The sequence below is a fragment of the Euprymna scolopes genome, chromosome 9 (assembly GCF_053919585.1).
Source record: "Euprymna scolopes isolate OS-2025 chromosome 9, ASM5391958v1, whole genome shotgun sequence".
Lineage (NCBI taxonomy): Eukaryota > Metazoa > Mollusca > Cephalopoda > Sepiida > Sepiolidae > Euprymna > Euprymna scolopes.
In genome coordinates, this window is record NC_136490.1 from 111,087 (window position 1) to 131,436 (window position 20,350).

At 33.1% G+C, this 20,350-nt stretch overlaps 1 protein-coding gene across 1 annotated transcript; it reads right to left on the minus strand.

The window, feature by feature from the left end:
* Nucleotides 1-111: 111 nt before the first annotated feature.
* LOC145284410 (uncharacterized) lies at nt 112-19,897 on the minus strand. Its single transcript, XM_080133169.1, has 2 exons — nt 19,778-19,897; nt 112-2,757 (listed from the first exon to the last, which is right to left on the minus strand). Exon 2 carries the CDS (start codon nt 1,953-1,955, stop codon nt 942-944), a length of 1,014 nt encoding a protein of 337 aa, XP_079989295.1. The 5' UTR covers nt 1,956-2,757; nt 19,778-19,897; the 3' UTR covers nt 112-941.
* Between the last annotated feature and the right edge of the window lie 453 nt (nt 19,898-20,350).

Below are 20,350 nucleotides of genomic sequence, written 5' to 3' on the forward strand. Positions count from 1 at the left end.
CAATAAGGTTCACTAAAAAAGAGAGAGGAGGGCTTATGCAACATTATAGGACATGAAAATAAAAAATCTTTCAGTCTTGTGAATATTTGATATGTTAAAAAAAAATGGATGTTTTGTTTGTAGATTTTATTACAGTTGGCAAGTTTTTGTTAATAAAAAGACATGTAAAATAGTATTGTAAATAAGAATGTTTCTTGATTTCAATTCTTTGTTCTCACATATATTGATTTTGACATTTCCTCCATCTGTTGTTGGGTGGGGCCTAAGCTATTCAGTATATAACATATATTCCATACCAAAACATCATAAAAGAAAATGGATTGTGCAAACAGTTGACAAAATTACTTCATTCATCAATAAACATTTGAAGATCAGTGTTTCTCAATGCTGACCCTTATGAATTTTGAAATGAGCCTGAAGCTTTCGTTGGGCTGGAATGAACACCAAGGAAAATAGAGGAAAGGGGGTAGAATTCTATGGTTTTTCTACTTTATAAAAATCGCTATAGTATAGCTACATTGATCTTGAAGTTCAAGAGAATACATTATAGAATGAATTTCTGTTACTCAGAGACTTCTTAACATGTTACAATTATCAATGTGTAGATTTTGTTTAGACCTTAAATTTGTATATGGCATTGTGTATTGTTTAAGACTGAAATATATTTGGTTACGGTATACTTCTAATAGAAAGTATCATCATATCAGAATGGATTCTCAAACTCCTATGTAGAAGAAACAAAATCATTTTCAAACATAGTCTGTGTTAACAGTTGATAAAATTACTTTATTTGTCAAAGCATTGTTTTGCTCTGAACAAATAAGCATTTGTAGATAATAGTGTGTAGCTATGTCACATTAACTTAGGCCTTAAATAATGTTGTTTTTTAATATTTAAATATATTTGGTTACAATATACTTCTAATAGAAAGCATCACAAGGTTAGAATGGACTCATCAAATCTTGCACAGAGGGAGTAAAAGCATTCTCAGCTGCTGTGTAGTAGGCATCTAAAGTCTGCATGTGTGTTTGGATGTGTATTTTTAAATAGGAATTTCTTGAAAATGATTTTCCACAGATTGAACAAGAATGTCGCTCTCCAGAGTGTATTTGCATATGTCTTTTTAAATAAGAATTCCTAGCAAAAGACATGCCACAAACATCACAAGAAAAAGGTTTTTCCCCACTGTGTGTTTGCATGTGTCCATGTAATGCAGAGTTACTCAGGAAAGCCGAGCCACACACCCCACATGAATAAGGCTTCTCACCAGTGTGGGTTCGCACATGTAACTTTAAATCTGAACTGCTTGAAAAAGTTGACATGCAAACCTCACACGAATACGGTTTCTCTCCAGTGTGTGTCTGCATATGCCTTTTTAATTGTGACTCCATTGCAAACGATGCATAACATACATCACAAGAATGAGGTTTCTCTCCACTGTGTGTTCGTGCATGTTTTTTTAAATGATCGTTCCTCGCAAATGAGAGTCCGCACTCTTCACAACAGTAAGGTCTCTCTCCAGTGTGTGTGCGCATATGTCGTTTTAGTTTTTCATTCCACGCAAATGACATGCCACACACATCACATGAATATGGTTTCTCTCCAGTGTGTATTCTCACGTGGCGTTTAAGTTGATCATTGCTTGCAAATCGAGTATCACAAACCTCGCAAGGATAAGGTTTCTCCCCACTATGTTTTCTCATGTGCATTTTAAGCTTATATTTGCTTTGTAATGACATGCTGCACACATCACAAGAATAGTGGTAATCACCAGTATGATTCTGCATATGTCTTTTTACACTGGTAGGACTTGCAAATACTGCATCACACACTTCGCAGGAATAAGGTTTAATTCCAGTGTGGGTTTGCAGATGCCGCTTGAAAGAAGAATTGTAAGAAAATTTCAAGTCACACAAATCACAGGAGAAAGGTTTTTTCACAGTGTGTGTTTGCATGTTTGTTTTTACTTAGCAGAGATTATACCTACACAACTGAACTCTTCTAATAGTCTGATTCACACACATCAGAAGAATAAAAATTTCTGCCTAATGTGACTTAATTTAAAGGACACAGATTCATTTTATATTGTCAGTGTTTGTGTAGAATTTTCTCTTCAGTATTACTCTGAAATTTTCACTCAACAATTTCACGGGAAGAAAGTTTAATCACAATGTGTTTACAGATGCAACTTGAAAGAATTGCAAGAAAATTTCAAGTCACATCACAGGTTTTTCTACACTATGTGTTTACATGCTTTTAACCTATGGAAACAATAGATAGACAACAGTATTTTCTTATGTGTGTATTTACATATATTTTTAAAAAATATAGAAATGCTCACTCAAAAAATTCACAAGAATAAAGTTACTGTTACTATCTACTTATTAAATGGAAAAATCAATGCATCTAAGAAAAATATAAGAGTTTCTGAAGTAATGTTAGACACTAGATTTCTGAATTCAAAGCTGAAGTGTTTGAAAATGTTCATTCAAAATATTCACAAGAATGAAGTTTCTGTGTAACATCTTTCATATGCCCATTAAATTTAGAATATTTTGTCTCCCAACAACAGTTTTCCTGCAGTGTTTTGTGTAATTCCCAATGTATATTGTTGGACTTTGCTATCAATCAAACCAGAAAATATTTTCATGCCAGTGTGGTCACGTTTTTTTTTTAATTAGGTTTCCTTGGAAATGTTGATTTAACTAGTGAACATGAAGATTTTCTGCAGTTTGTATTTACCAATGTCACTGTTATCTGTAAATGAAGAAAAAATATTATTAATTATATCTTGCATTAAATAAATAAATCAGATTTGCTTATTAGCATGAGAAAATGTAATGTCATGGAATCAAATATTTGTGGTTCATATAAGAATAAGTGAAGTATTATGAATAAATTTATTCAAAAACGATAATTTCATTTTAATGTATAATGGCACGAATTTGTGCTTAATCAATAGTAATCTGCAATTAAGATTATTAATATTTATGAATTTTAAAAAGTAAACAGTAAAACAGGATTATTTTTAAATTGTTTACAAAAAGTATTGTAAATACAATTGTATTTTTACTGAAATTGTAATTTTTAGTTTATAATATGTAACATATCAAATATTATTCTTTGCCCAATATTTGAATAAAATCTTTTTTTTAATTTTGATATAATAATGCAAGTAGAATGCTTTAAGTTTTCAAGTTCATAATCTAGAAAAGCATTATTTTTTTTCTTATTTTTCAAAAAATAATAAATCCAGGGTCGTATTTTTCAATAAAATTCATGATTTTTCTAGGCATTGATTAATAAGCTAATATATAATGTATTAATTAATAAAAAAATAAAAGTTCTAAATAATTTGCAATTGTATTCTGAATATTACCAATACTGAGAATTGAGCCTTCAACCCTCCCCCCTCATAATAGTGCAACTTACAATTGAACTTCAGTAAGTACTTTATCTATTACATCACAGACAATTCATATGAATTTTGGGAGCCATAAATCTACTTTTGTTTTAGATGTACAATCTTACTACTTATCACTATCAATCACTACTTAATACTACACAATACTATATATAGTTGATTATGATTTATCTATTTATAATAAACGATTCCCATAATTTAAGTAATTCTATACAATGGCCGCTTAGTAAGTGATCATCGCCCAGCATATATGTCTCTTTGAGTCATTTTATTCTCCACAATCCTTTTCTGTCGATACCTTCTACACCATCAAATAAAGATTTCCATTTTCATCCAGTACTAAAAATACAATTACAAATTATTTAAGACTTTTACTGAATCATGGTTAATGAGTCCAAAAAATGAGTTTCCAATCTAACAAGTCTTACACTATCAACCAAGCTTCAACCCGTTTCATCAGCAAAATTTTGCATCCCTGTTTACCAAGTACATTAATGGAATGTGTTCTGATGAACTCATTGCACTTGTACCCTCTCGAGTTAAACTCGATAAACCCAACAAGTAGCAAAATTCCACCCCTTCACTCTAAGCTTTCTACTTTAATAGTTTCTTGATCTGATAGAATTTAAAATTCCTTCCTAGCTTCCTGATTCCCAGACTGTTTTTACATGCAGAAGTTTAAATGTAATATGAACAATCATCTCACTCCTCTCCTTATGTAGTCCCCATGTAGACATGGAACTAAATAGTAATCCCTTACATTAAAGTGGCAATATCCATTATTTCGAGTTAAAAAGAGTAAAAATGACTTTAAAATTATCTGAATGTAAATGTATGCTCATCACTGTTATTTACAAATTAAAGTGTATGAGTGTGGATGTAGTAGTGTGGTGTTTTATCATAGAACGGAAGACAGACCAAAACCTCTTTACTAGACTTTACCAAACTAATTTCACAGCCAATAGTAAACTTAAGAGCAAATAGCAGGTAGCAGCAGTAAACGCAAAAACTGTTAGTAACGAAATGTCGAAAAAAAACAAAAACTCAGCCCTTTTAAAAAGGAAAAAGAACATGTGCAAAATCACGTGCCATAGAAACTTTTACTTTAACAGAAATATAACAAGTAGTCATAAACAAAACAATTTATTCTCTTACAAAGAAGTGTCCTTGTTAGTAAATTTGGTCATACATCTACTAATCAGTACTGTGTTCTACAGTCGGACAGTTTAAAGAAAGAAACTTTGCTCATGGAACTTTTGTTTAGTTTTAGGCATAGATAAAGAGTGAAGGAGATTGTTGACAGTCATTGTAGCAAAAGTACAAGGAGTACAAGAAAGAAAAACAAATCTTATACAATTTGCAAAACAATTTTAATTTACAATATATCTAATGATGGTTCAATCTGCCTTTATGGGAGAGAACAAGAGTAAAAACTAGTGGTGAGACGATTAATCTTAATCGGAATCGGAAATCGTAAGAATCGTGTATTTTGGGAGGTATCGGAATCGGAATCGCATCGTTAAAAAATACCTTACTATTACGATTCTTTTAGTCTTATGTTGAAAAAAATAAAAAATTTCCTGATATTTCTAACCGCAAGAGAGAAATGTAGCATGTTATAAAAAGAAACCAAAGAAATTCATTATCAACAGGGCAATGCTTAGTGCCTCCTCCCTTAAAAGGTTCATTCATTCAGATCTATTGTAATTAAAACTACAAAAGAGTTAACTTGAAAAGATGTATGCAGGGCTCTACATTGCGAGTAAAAATAAAAAGAAAAAATGCTTATCTTCTTGGCGACTGTTTTTTTTACTGACAAATCTTCTAATAGTGAATGAAAATACTTTTTCAACTTATATTTTCTTAAAATAAAACGAGCAAAGTCAAATTATTTAAACAGTAAAAGGTTTAATAGAACAATATACTTTTTTTTCTTTTTTTAAAAGAAGGCTTTTGAAAGAAATATATCTAAAATGAAATTGATCACGTTGTATTATTCCGCAAAATTTTGACAGTAGTCGGCTTCTTTTGAAGTTTCAAAAAGAATATCATTGGAATAACATTAGAACTACACATGCTAAGTGGTGGTTTGCGGTTAAGGTCTTCAGAAAATGAAAAAACAAAAACAATTATTTTGCTATCTTTTAAATACAGCTTTATATTTAATTTAAGCTACTACTGGGTAAGTTAATTTTCAAATATTTTTTTTTTAATTTACATTCTTATTAAAATATTCAGCTCATGAAGCAATTAGATATATTTTTGGGAACTTCTTTGCAGATCACCCCCCCCCAAAAAAAAGAAAAATAATAAATATAAAATATTGGTTTTAATTTAGATTAGATAACATTTTTGGTATTATTTTACTTTAGGGTTCGTCTCACATTCGTATAGAAAAATATATTTTTTAAAGTAGATTTAGGTGTGCTGAAAACGCCATCCAATTCTCGAGTAACTCTTTATAAAATACCTATTTCAAATTTTCTTTTTATCCCGAAAAAATAAAAAAACTGATTCTAAAAAAGACATGGGGCCTATGTTTTTTGTACCCCCCCCCCAAAAAAAAAACACCAGGAACTTTATAAACAAACAAAAACACGTGTCAGATGCTTCCTTCCATATTTTAAAAACTATTTTCCAGCCCCAATTTTGAATGCAATATTTGTTTATAACATACCCGAAATTATATGAAAATTAAGATTTTAAAGGCAAGTCCTGTGGTAGTGTATTATCGACATTTACAAAAAAAAAAAACAATATCCTTTCAAAAATTATCCGCAATTTTTAAAAATTAATTTCCATCTAATTTTAAATTGTCCGCAAAAGATTACCACGCTTATGTCACTTTAATATGAGTGTGGGTGCACATATGGCACACGAATAGCCTTAGTGTGCTCTTGAGCGTACCTTAATGAAAGCTGTAAAATGGCCGAAAATAGTCAGAGGGTTCAGGGGCTCATACCCACTAGCGTAGCTAGCGGGGGCGGACAGCCCCGGGTGACAGCCATAGAGGGGTGACAATCCCCCCCCCAAAAAAATTTTTTTTCAGCCAAGCTTAGGTGCGAAAATAGTCGGAAATAGAATTTATTTATTATATATTATGGAATTTTTAAGCTTTAATTTAAAATCTTTTTTTAGAATATTATAAACTCTTAAAAAACTTCATTGCAAAATCTTTTGCCGATTTTTATTGAAAACTTTTGTACTTTTGAAATCATTTGATGAAATTTCATTTTTTTAACTGTGGAAAAATGAGAAAGAAACGAGATATATATATAAATTTATAAGCGATAAAAATAAACAGTATAATCAATCTAGGGATTATGGCCTAATGGTTAAGGCACCAGACTGTGGTAAACATGGTCTGAGGTTCGATCCCTGGAGGCAGTTAAGCTATGCTGATGAGAGGTAAAAAACCTCGAAACACACTGTTTTAAAAATAATAAAATAAATAAAAAATGTTAAATACGTCCAAATTGAAAAGGGCGACTTTCTAAGTAAATAAAAAAAATGAGCGGCGCCAATATTAACGTTGTTATCGCTTGAAAAATAACAACAATAACAAAATCTAATATATATATATATATATATATATAGATAGAGAGATAGAGATATTTTGTTATTGTTGTTATTTTTCAAGCGATATATATATCGTTTCTTTCTCACCTAGCCAGCATTGGCAAGCCAATGGTAACAAAGTGTGAAAAAATCTAACAATTTCAAAGTTTGAGCGACAAGTAAAGTGGACATTAAAGGGATTAGTGAATTCAAAAGTTTTCACACCTTTATGCAAAAACACGTATTTGCGTCATGTGTCTGTACAGAGCAATAAATATAAAGCCATAAATCCCAAACTACAGATAGAAATTATTTCTGCTAATTGGTATCTTTCATATCGTTTGACAATTTAGTTTTCACGTTTCTCAGCTACTGACAAGACACACAAAAAACAGTGTAAATTTTCCAAGATAAAAATGTAAGTGTATACTTTTAAACTATTTTAAAGACGATCAAAATGTGTTTCATGAATTGAAAATTAATTTAATTTTAACTAGTCTGTGCTTGTAATTAATATGCTAATTATGAAATGAAATAACTAAGAAATTGTTTTTGTGGTTTCAACTATATTCTAGTTCTAATAACTTTTTATTTTCAAATATAAAAATATATTTATTGAATAAGATAGTTTCTTATAATAATTTCACAATACCTTCACGTTTCTTTTGAATAATCTGAGAATAATAATGCCAAAAAATGAGTGAAACAATAAATAAACAAAAAAGCAAATGTTATTAAAGACAAACTAAGTTACTTTTTTACCCAATTAGATACATTTTTGGAGTATACCCGAACGAGCATCTGTTTGTTTTTTTTGCAATTTTGAAAAACTGTAAGAAACCGAACAGAACAGTGGATTATTATTGATTGGACACTTACCAGATTATCTCCAAAAAAAGCAAGCAAAAGTATTTTGACATTTGAAAGGGGTGCTAGTTTTTAGTTACAACGTTATAGCAAACCGATCCCATATTGGAACCACTCGACGAGAATTGGGATTTTACTTTGGTGCTTGTGCAATGTATGTACCGTGTTATATTTTAGACGGGATTTTCAAGTTGAATTTTTTAAACATTTTTTATGACTTTTCACGCCTTGTTCAGTTTTCTGTTACAACGGAGTAGTAAACCGGACCCACATTAAAAATCCATGCGGAAGTCGGCCTTTTTACCAGACCCACCTTAAAAATCCATGCGGAAGTTGCCCTTTTTTTCTTTCTGTAGAGAAACGTTCAACTTAATAGCCAGTCACCAATTTTCAATAAAAACAACTTAAGAAACAGGAAAAAAAAAAAAAAACAGTTTTACAATACACGCATTTAAAACTACGGCGGACGTTGAATTTCCCTAGTTCCATTCTCCATTTTTTTTCAGAAAAATTTTGATAGATTTTTAAATTGAAAATAAAAATGCAATATTTTTTTAATTGGTTTTCTTTGAAGAGAGTTGGTAGTTTAACTCTATCTATGGCATTTTAAACTTTGCCATGATAAAATGTCGACAGTCTGTAATGAAAGCACATATCAGCCTCGTTTGAGTTTGGGGAAAATGGAGGAGACGGTAGTGAATTTTTCGTTAGCTATTTTACACGAGACATTTACATTTTAATCATGATTAAGAAACAGGAAAAAAACAGGGTACGTTTTACAATACACAGAGCCTCGAAAAGTAGTTAAAAGCAAATATACAACAAATAAATGTTAACATTGTCAATATGACATTCTAAACTTCACCAATACAAGATGGCGTCGTTCCATAAGGATAGCGTACATCAGCCTCGTTTTGGTTTAGGAAAAATGGAGGAGACGGTAGCGAATTTTAAACCGCTATAACATTCGAGATGAAATAAAAAGTATTTAAAACTACTTAAAAATACCAACGAATGATGCAGATAAGTTGCAAAGTAACTTTTATTGACAATGTTAACATTTATTTGTTGTATATTTGCTTTTAACTACTTTTTTTTCGAGGGTCTGTGTATTGTAAAACGTACCCTGTTTTTTTTTTCCTGTTTCTTAATCATGATTAAAATATAAATGTCTCATGTAAAATAGCTAACGAAAAATTCACTACCGTCTCCTCCATTTTCCCCAAACTCAAACGAGGCTGATATGTGCTTTCATCACAGACTGTCGACATTTTATCATGGCGAAGTTTAAAATGCCATAGAAAGAGTTAATACTTGAAATATAATAAAAAGCATTTAAAACTATGTAAACTATCAACTTTCTTCAAAGAAAACCAATTAAAAAAATATTGCATTTTTATTTTCAATTTAAAAATCTATCAAAATTTTTCTGAAAAAAAATGGAGAATGGAACTGGGGGAATTCAACGCCTGCCGTAGTTTTAAATGCGTGTATTGTAAAACTGTTTGGTTTTCTTTCCTGTTTCTTAATCAAGTTGTTTTTATTGAAAATTGGTGACTGGCTATTAAGTTGAATGTTTCTCTATAGATTATATATTTTTAAGGCGGGTCCGGTAATAAGGCCGATTTCCGCATGGATTTTTAATGCTGGTCCGGTTTACTATTATGTTGTAACAGAAAACTGAACAAGGTGTGAAAAGTCATAAAAATGTTTAAAAAAATTTTTTTTTTAATTATCTGATACATAAGTCTCTATTGGATGATATTAACAAGAAAAAAGTTCCAAAAAGTGAAAAATTTTGCTAATTTTTCCGTTTAGTTTACTATATAATAATTTTATTTAAACCAAAACACGACGGTGTAGACATAAAATATCTCTTCCAAAGTTAGGGAACATATTTGAGAACTACCCGACCATAAGTATAAAACTACCTGGTATATTTCAAAACAATAATTCCCTAGGAATCAGAATCGGAATCGTACTTGGTATCGGAATCGTTAATCAATATTTTCCTGGAATCGGAATCGTATAAAAATTAGGAATCATCCCAACACTAGTAAAAACAAAAAAAAAACACATCAAAATGCAAAGTATATGACTCCTACCAAGACTTAAACGTAAAAATATATAGTTTTTTTTTTTTCATTATATTTGAAACTTTTCATCAACTGAAGACTTACATATTACTTAAAAAATAAATTGAAAGGACATAATAACACTGTGCAACACTGAAAAAGTAGATATCTGTGTCCATTTTTCTATGCACAATGGCATGGAAAATCCATTTCTGACGTTCTTTTTATCAAATTAGGTACAGTTTTTGCAAACTGCAACTAGAGAATTATAAAAGAATTCTGTAAATGTTTCCTCTCTTTTACAAACTATTCTCATAAACTAGTACTTCATAAATTATGGAGAAGGCGCAGATGAGGCTTTGGCCTCTCATTATGTTGCCAAGTGGCTGATATATGTCTATTAATATATTAAAATGATTTTTTTAGTAATACTATTAGTACTGCGCTTACTCTCGTTTGATTTAGAACAGGTCTATTGGCAGCAGGTCTATTGGCAAGAATAGTACTAATAATAACACTGTGCAACACTCAACAACATACAATTACCAATTCTTTTATACACTATCAATATCCATACATCTGATGCCATTTTTACATGCACAATAGCATGGAAAATCCATTTTTGGCCTTCTTTTGTCAAATTAGTTATAGCTTTTTGCAAAATTGTAACTTTTGAGAATTCTATACAGAATCTTACTTATGTGACTGATTAAAGTTCAAGAGATTCCATCAGGATATTTCAGTGGTGAGAAACATTTTAAAGGAAAATAGAATTCTGGCATGTTGGTAGACTACTACTGGAATATAAAAATGTAAAATGACACTGGACGCAAGAGGGTTAATAGGACAAATACCATTTTAAATGAAAATTTTATGTTTTTCATTCACAATCAATAATAATGAAATAGGATTTATAGTACATGAAAACAGTGCCTAATCTTGAAAAATAAAGGTCAGATTTAATATCAAAACAGGTTTAACATGGCATGTACTTTTTTAACCTGAAATTTGTTGCCCAGTGTAATTTGTGCTTGTGTAACTGTTTTTCTGCTTTTCAAACTATTCTCATCAAGTAGAAATTGAGTTATTTTTAAACAGATTTACTAACAAAAGGAAATACTTCATTTCAACTGCAGCACTTTTTAATAAAAAACAAGTCATCACACTATTTTTTGAATGCAACTCTTTAATTATGGTACAAAAAGACCAAGGAAGAAGCACTGCATAGGAAGAACCTGAAACTGTCTTTGATGAGATGGTTGGATAGATTTGATTATGCAAAGTATGAGCTTTTGGTCGTCCAAAAGAACTCAATAAAATATGTGACATTTTTGACTTTTACACATTGTTGTTATACTAGAGTGTTTATATAACATGTTCATATATTTAACATGTTAATATAATAAACAGATACAGTTAAACAATGCAGACGTATAACAATTTACAAATGGCAGTCTTTATAACAAAAAGGATGGAGAACATCTATTTGGTGGTTTTGCATCTAGCCAATAGTGAAAACACATCTTGTCCACCTTTGGGTTTTATTTGATGAATCCACAAAAGTTGCAATGACAATTCATTTCAAAGAAACGACCAGAAGTCTAAGGTTGTATTTTCAGCCAGTTTTATTCTCAGACTGATTCTTCCTTTGGAATCAGCACACTTGTCTACATTCTGACTATATTAAATGCCAGACAGTTTTCCTGATATACAGAGGTCATAGCCATTGATTGCTCTGACTCTCCTCGTCTGTTTAGCTCAACTATATCACCCCAACTGACTAAACTACAAGAATATAAAAACTATCTTCCTTCCTAATTACATCATGTTCATCTAGCAATTAAAGATTATTGTCTGATCTTTTGCCACATATTTTAGTTTGTTATTTTTCTCAGCTAAAAATCCCGTTTGTTTAACTGAAAATTTCATTTAAAAGTTATTATTTACTAGCAGGATGGATTAACCAGCATTGCCTGGTGGTAGCATGCCTTCCCCCGTATAAAAAATTAAAGTTGTGTTGCCCAACCTTCAACCTCCTCATGTTAAGACTGGCTTTTGGAATGGACATCCCCAACCTCTCTATGTTAAGAATGGGTTTTGGTATAGACACCCCATTTTGTGAGTTGAATGTGGTTGTAAAAAAATTAGCCTGAAATGTAACTTTGATAATTGCTGTCAGGTTTCCCATGTACAAATACTATGAACCAACAAAAAAATTTGGTGGTTGCAGTGTCGACCGGCCATGCATACTAATCTGGTGGGCAGGGTATGGTTCAGGTTATTGTATTTATGTTGGCAAGACTGGAGTTTAGATGGAAAAATACTCTCAAACTCTCTATCACTTAAAAAGAACTAAATTCCTGTAGTCACCTGTACATTACCATCTAAACATGTAGATGGTATTTCAGAAAGTAACAGTTTTAAATAAGTAAAAAAAAAATAAATATGTAAACCTTTTTAAATTTTAATCTTAGACAACAGAAACAGAATTTTTTTTTTATAATTTTAAAAGAAATATTGTTCACATTTTGCAATATACATACCTAAAAGAAAATAAAACTAGGGAAATTAGGCCAAAACAATTTATTTTGCTTTATGACCTATTTGTGTTTAAAAAGAAAACATTACATTTAATAATAGTAATTACCCATGCAACTCCTAGCTATTACCAATGCAAGCCCTAATAAAAACATAACATTCAATAATAGTTATTACCCATGCGAGCCCTAATAAGAACATAATATTTAATAATAGTTATTACCCGTGCAAGCTCTAATAAAAATATAACATTTAATAATAGTTATTACCAATGTGAACCCTAAGAAAAAATTAAGCAACTCCCTAAAAAATGAAAAAGTAAGTTCTGTACAAGCACTAAAAAAAAAAATTAGCTGCAGTAGCCTGGCTCGAACATGTAATGCTAAGAGAAAAAGGTGAAAAAAATGAAACATTTTAGTCGACTGATTCACTGTGAATATATTATGTTACAAGAACTTGTTTAAAGTATATAGATGGAAAAAATGTGTTCAAACGAACTATTATATATTAAACAAAAAATTTAAATAAAGGAAAGAAAACAATTGGTTTATTTGTGGTTGTGGATTACTTTAGCACGTCTATGATGTTAATGTCACTCCTCTCCCTCTGTCTCTCTCTATATATATTTTTCTCTCTATCTCCCTATTTCTCTCTCTTTCTCTCTCTCCCTATCTCTCTCTTTCTGTCTATCTCTCTCTCTATATATATATATCTTTCTCTGTATCTCCCCATCTCTCTCTTGCTGTCTCTAACTCTCTCTCTCTCTTTCTCTCTGTATCTCGCTATATCCATGCATATTATTGTCCATACTGTCGTGCTTGGTCTCTCTTCTAGCAAACGTTGAAGTTTGTGTGTACATATGCAGGAAGTGATAAGTGTAGTTAACATGGAAATAAGTAAACGAAGCATTACATTCATATAAATAAGAAAAGAAAAAAGAAACAATGGGTTTGATTTTGGCTGTAATGATTGGAGCTCGTAGAGAGAGAATCCATATTTGCAAACGTCTAGAGTGTTCGTTTATTTAATAATAAGTATGGTCCCAAATAAATGATTTGTCGGACTACAGCCAATGAGAATTCCAGAAACTTGTAAAACGAGAAATCATTATTTTTGTAATGGGAAAAAGAAAAGGTTTTGGTTTGTGCATAAGTTTATGTGCCAGTTATGAAGGTAGAAAGAGCAGTATATGTATAATATATATATTATTTCCCTGTGTTGACTGGGGGTGGTGGGAAGACTTGATTTAGGAGGGAAAATATGAACTACTTTGTCTAAAGATGTTGGCGATAGTGATGATGGTGCTCCTAGAATATAATATAGGATTTTATTACAATGAATAAATCTGAAAGGTGTTTTAAAGTTACATAAGATGGTGAATAATAGTTTAGACATAATAAATTTATATCTGGCATCTCTTATCGCAAACCTATGGTAATGTGGTCGAGAGGGGAATTTCTGCAGTCAAAATATTATATATTGGATAAATCAAACTAAAATTCGTAACTTGTTTCTGAAATTACATTTCCTAAATTAACATTCCCAGTGGATTTTTTTAGCTGACAAAACATCTAGACTATGAAACAGCAATCATAATAATAATCATCTACTTTACTTTTCGATTTTTTCCCAGAACAACAATGCAAAAGTACCACCTTCAGTTAAATACTACTGCTACAACTACAATATCACAATTTTTGTTGGTGAAGAGACCAAAGAAAAATTACCTGGAAACAGAAAAAGGCAAACATACTGAGTTGGTAGTTTTTGTGTTATCATTTCTCATTATCATTTACTTTCAGATCCATAATGCTGCTTTTTCTTTATATTTTCAAAAGCAAGTAATTTTTTTATTTGAAACTAAATAAAACAGTGACATTATAGTTGAAAAACTGATTATCTGTTTGTTCAAAGTACACAATGAAATTTTCTTTAAAATATGTAATGTTCTATGAAAGAGGAATTAAAGCTTTTATTTAACTAATAATTTGATTTGTTGTAAATTATCTTTCAAATGCTAATGTGTCAACTCGTACAAAAAATAAAACACTGTCTGAATGTAAGCAATTTAAGACTTAAAAGATAACAAAAACCTGACAGGCAACTACCTCCAGACTTATGCTTACAGTTCTACTAAACTTTTAAAAAAATTATTTTTAAAACTCAAATTTGCAACCAGCATAAAAAGAAAATCTCGCACTAGCTAAAAGTGATAAATTTGTAAATAATAAATCTTAATTAGTATCCATATATCTATATGTAAAACTTATAGAAAAGTAATTTTGAGGGGTTTTGTAAAAGTTATTTGTTATATATTTCTTTAGTTTGGTCACTCTTTTTACATTGCTTACTATAATTCAGTGTTATCAAAAATTATTGAATTTAAAAATGTTTTTCAAATTTATGCAAGATAAAAAAAAGCATGCTTTTAGTGACTATCAGTTCAATCCCTACTTTTAAGAAAGAAAATAACTCAAAAACTGTATTATGTACTTACTTATTAGGTACGATATGATAGTATATAAAAATTATGGAAATTCATCCAATATTTTTTTTTTTAACACAAAAAGCAGATTTTACCAGTGGAAGTGGTTGGAAGCTTCTTTAGGCCTTATTAACATCAATCGAAAAATAACATAACTCAAACAATCAAGCAAAATAAGAGTCGACAAAGCCAACCCTCTCCACATTAAGAATGGCTTTATAAATCTGCATAGAGATATTAACTTCCACATGTGCCCTCTATTTAATTTTTTTTGTTTTTGTCACATATCATAGTTCCAGCTTGCTTTTTTTATAATGGGTTAAAAAAAAACTTGCTTGCATTAAAATTTGAATCATGTTCCTTGTAGACAATAGGGGCAGTTTCCCTGACAAAAATTTATTTTATCGTCTAAAAATATGAAGTTAAATGGGCTGGTAAACAACAAAACAAAATAAACCAAATACAATACACAAAAGTACAGCTAGAATTCGTCAGTGACAACTTTCTCTCTCAACTTCCAGCATGTCTCTCCCAACTGCCTCTGCCAACAGACATTTTATCAGAAAACTGACCCCATTCCATTTGCATACATGTGCAGTGGAAGATGAGATCTCATGAGATGGCACGAGACTACACCTTAAAAATCCATGGCTGCCATCTTTAATTTCTCTTTCTCTCAGATCCCATGCAAAGGTAAGTTGTATGACCGCACGACACACACACACACGGAGGCGCTTTCCTCTTTGATTATTACATTCAACTCTACACTCCCCCCCTGGTCTCCAGACCACACATTTGGCATGGTGAACGCGGTCGTTTGTTGTGGGCAAAGCTATGAAGGGGATTGGCTGGACTACTTCATCTTCATTGGAGCTCTCAGAAGATGTGTCAGAACCATTAGCATCAGCATTAAGGCGTACAGTCATACCATCAGGCTGGACTTCTTCATCTTCATCGGAGCTCTCAGAAGTGGTGCTGGAACTATCAGCGTCAGTGTTGGGGTTCACAGTTGTACCATCGTGGGGAATAGGACGGATCCACAGGTCATCGTTGGACAATTAACCATCACTACTACTCACCAACTGGTTCGTACTCAGGGCAGGCCCGATATCCTTCACATGACATGCAGTACCATTGACTAGCACGGCTTGCTCACTGATAATGCCAGTGATTAGCCCTCTCTGAAACCTGCTGGTGCATCGATTATTGGGAGGCTTCACCCAAACAGTGTCCCCTAACTTATACGGCCCTCGGATTTCCTGCCAATCATGTAGACGGGCATCAATGTCCTTGATGCGCACTCGATAGCAATGGATCGCATTGGTGGGTGCACTTGCAGCAGTCATGCCATCCTTTGGAGTTGCATTATATCTATAAACCGTCTCTGTTATCGTGCATTGTTTTCTTGCTGCGATCCTCTTCATGCTTCGATGGCACTGCTCTGCTATGCCATTGCCACTTGGTACATATGCACATCTGTGTCTGAACTGGATCCCCCACTCGTCTATGAAATGTCTGAACTCCCCACTGCAAAAGGCCATGTCATTGTCTGTGAGGATCTCTTCAGGAAGCCTCCTTACATAAAATATGGACTCCAATTCACGGATTACACTGGAGGAATCCTGTCTTATTAACGGGTGCCAGATTGCAAACCTTGTCGGTCCACAATCGATCAGGGTGAGGAAGTGCTGGCTGCTGTAGTGGGTTATGTTCATACTCAGTCGGCTCCAAGTCGTGCTTACTCCCAGCTGACCTTTCCGCCATCTGGGCAGGGTCGATTGACTGGCATGTTTGGCATTCCCTGACTGCCGCTTTCACTGCACTTTTGGACACCAATGGATTGGACAACTGTACAAAATAACATGTCCGTCTCACTCCAGGGTGTCCACTGAGGTGGTGTATCTTCCTGATTTCATCTGCCACCTCAATAGAGGCGGCACATAATTGTACTGTACTGGCTCGGCTTTCTTCTTCATGGTGTCATACCATTTCTTTGGCATCCCAGTGAGCCTATCAGCAAGGTTGCAATTTGAAGTACTGCATCCACAGACAGGTTGTACTCTGTTACCAGCTTTTTTATGGTCTCCAACCTCCGTCTGATCAGCATTTCGCTGGCTGACTTAGTGCGCACCCTAGTCTTGCCTGTCAGTGTGTCTGATATCCAGTGGTACACGCATAGTGAATCTGTGTGTATGCGTAATTTCCTGACTTTCCACTGGAGTGCCAGGTTGATACCTTTTATTACCGCATCGAGCTCTGCCAGGTTGATATGAGCAGCATCACTCGCCAGTTGCAACCAGCAAGCGTCCTCAATCGCAGCACCATGCTTCTCCAACAGCACACCAATTGCCAGAGAGCCACACATTCAGTTTGTCTCCTTGCATGCACCAGTCTCCTTTGGCAGGGTCATCCTGCTTTACCCTTGCGATGGTCTCCTTCACAATGCAAACCAACAGATCATCGGCTGTTTCATCATCCCAGCCTTTGGTGACTGCGCTTGCCCTCCTTTTTATGATGCCTGTTGCCATGCGAGTCCATTCATACACTGATAGGTGCCCCACAAGTTTTCCACACAGGGAGAATACTGCTCGCCTTGTGAAGACATCGGGCACTTCAGGAACTGCAGTTCCATGCCTCCATTTCAAAGTCCCTCACTCCTGTCGAACGTTCAGGCCCAAGGCCCAAGGGACAAATGCCATTTACCAAACTCAGCCAGTTTGGCCCTCACACCTGACGATGACACAATGTCTTTGCTCACATATATGTCATCAAGGTACGCCGATGTCCCATCTTTTATTGTCTCTTCCTGTGACAACAGTGTCAATAATGGTCTTCATTATTTGGGTGCCACGTTTAGCCCAAAGCCTAGTCTGGTAAGGCAGTACCTCCTGCCAGCAAACACTACCATCTGAAATGGCCACATTGTTTCACTGATTCGAACCTGCAGGTATGCTTTTCTTAGATCCAGCAGGGATACATAGGAACCCTGCTGGTGCCACTCTCATAACTTGCTGGCACAAACGTCAGCATCTGCCATGAACGCATCAGCATGCGCGTTCAGTTCGCGATAGTCCATCGCTGGCCTCACTTTTGCTTTTTTGTGCTGAGTGACCGCCATCAGTGGAATCAGGCCTTTGGGAGGTCCAAGTTTCTCATAGGGGTAGGGAATCAATGAGGAAATTATTGATAGTGGTTTCAGCTAAACATTGTTTTTCATGAAAGTCTTGTGAGGGGAGACGGAGACCATAGATTGGAGCTCAGACAAGCACTTGCCATGAAAATAATGATAAAGTAGAGGCAGGCTCACAATATCTCTTCTGTGGGAAAGAGGTTGCATGGAAGAGAAAAGGGCATCCCCCCACTAAGCTATGAAGTCTATTTTTAACTCTGTCAAGGTAGGATAAGATCTTTCTAGCAGCTCCTGCTCAGATGTGGCAACAGTACTCCATCCTTGGATGTACTTGGCTCATATAGTTAGAGAATTGCATCAGGAGTGAGATATCTACTGGAGTGGTAGAAGGATCCCACCATTCAGTGACTTTGGCAACGGATTTGATGTATATGTTCCATTTCAGATCACTAGTAAGGGTCAAGCCCAGAAGCTTGTCAAAACATGGAGCATCCCCAAAACAAGAGGCATTCATTTTAATTGATTTCAGATAGGGATCAGAGCATTGATGATGTAAAGATAGACGCTTGGTTTTCCACCTCTTTCCCCTTGTAGCACATGCTTAAGATCAGAGGAGCAACCCCCTCCACCCTGCCAATGTAAACAGAATTTTTGTGAAATCTTAATCATTACTCTGCCCTATAAATTTCAGCACGTTACTTATGGAAAAACGGTGATGTTTTTGTAAACCGCTCATGAAAACTAATTTTTTTGGATCAATTAAAAAGCATTAAAAACTATGTAACACACAAAAATGAACCACTTTTTTTTAAATGCCCGCAAAAAATTCCTCCCCAATGTGATAAGTCATTTTACACTCATGCACACGTGACCGTAAGAACCGAAATTACGTAAACAAATACAATGATGTGTTGTGATATTTACTTATTACTTACGGAAACTAATAAAATGCTGATTTTTTAAAAATAAATATGAGTTCTCTTCAGTCTGTGCACATGCGCAAACAGCTGACTTACGCCATTATAACTGATTTTACAAAGAAAATAATCCCTTAGAAAAATATTAATATCTCCAAAACTATTAATTTGCTATGGATACGGTTTTCAGATTCTTTTTCAGCACACCGAAATCTACAAGAAATTTTTTTTTTCCTACTAACTACTCATGCTTTATTCTAAAATTTTACCAACAAATCTACGTATTCTTTTTTTTAAATAGGACGTGTTCATTCTTTGACGAGTATGTACATTTGTCTGTATTTTTAATAAGTGTAATTCTAAATAAACACATATAATCTCGCTTATTCAATATGTTGACCAATGCGGAGCATGTTTCTATTTTCAAGTTAAATGCATAATACTAAATGGATTTTTAATTCCAAATGAATCTTCATTTATTAATTTTTAACAAAAACATTAATACCTATACCGATTTATTCTCCCATTTTGTTCTTGTTACGATCTTTAATGTTTAATAGAAAATGTAATGTTGCATTATTTATTTATTTATTACCTCTTTTGTATTCTGTTAATTACAATTAGACATGCCTGGTCTGATTTATAAGTATTCATTTCGTGTTGTATAAATGATAGGGGTCATGATATTTTACCAAACTTTACTTCTTCATCCATCGTTACTTTTTAATCAGTGTGACAAGACTTCCAGACACATAAAATAAATTCAAGTAACATTATACTTACTCTTATCCAATCTTCTTTCCTATCTGATTTATAGAAATAATGGTAAAATTAATGATTAGAAAAATGTTTAGTTGTTTGTCTTTGTATTCTCGTCAAAATTCAAAATGGTGACCAGAAAAGCAGCTCCGCAGAAAAAAAAAATAATAAAAGCCAATCTCTTTGGATATTGTTAAATTATTCATATTTTTATTTATTTCAATATTTTAATGCTGAGTATGTGGAAGAGCATAATTTTGAATTGAATTAATCTTAACATAATGCAGACAATAACAAAACGCCATTTTTAATTGACCGGGACTAATATTTAATGTGTGTGTGTGTGTGTGTGTGTGTGTGTGTGTGTGTGTTTAATCCCATTTATTACTTATTATTCGTTTTATTATTATTTATGCAAATTATTTTTACTATTATGTACAGGCGAATATAATTTGGAGACAGCGAATAAACAACAAAATAATTTTTTTTTTAAGATTTAATGAAAATTGGGCGCTTCTACACTATTGAGACGAGACGAGATTTTGGCAATCGTAATACTGAATTTCACATGAAAACAATGGTATCTACGTATTCCTT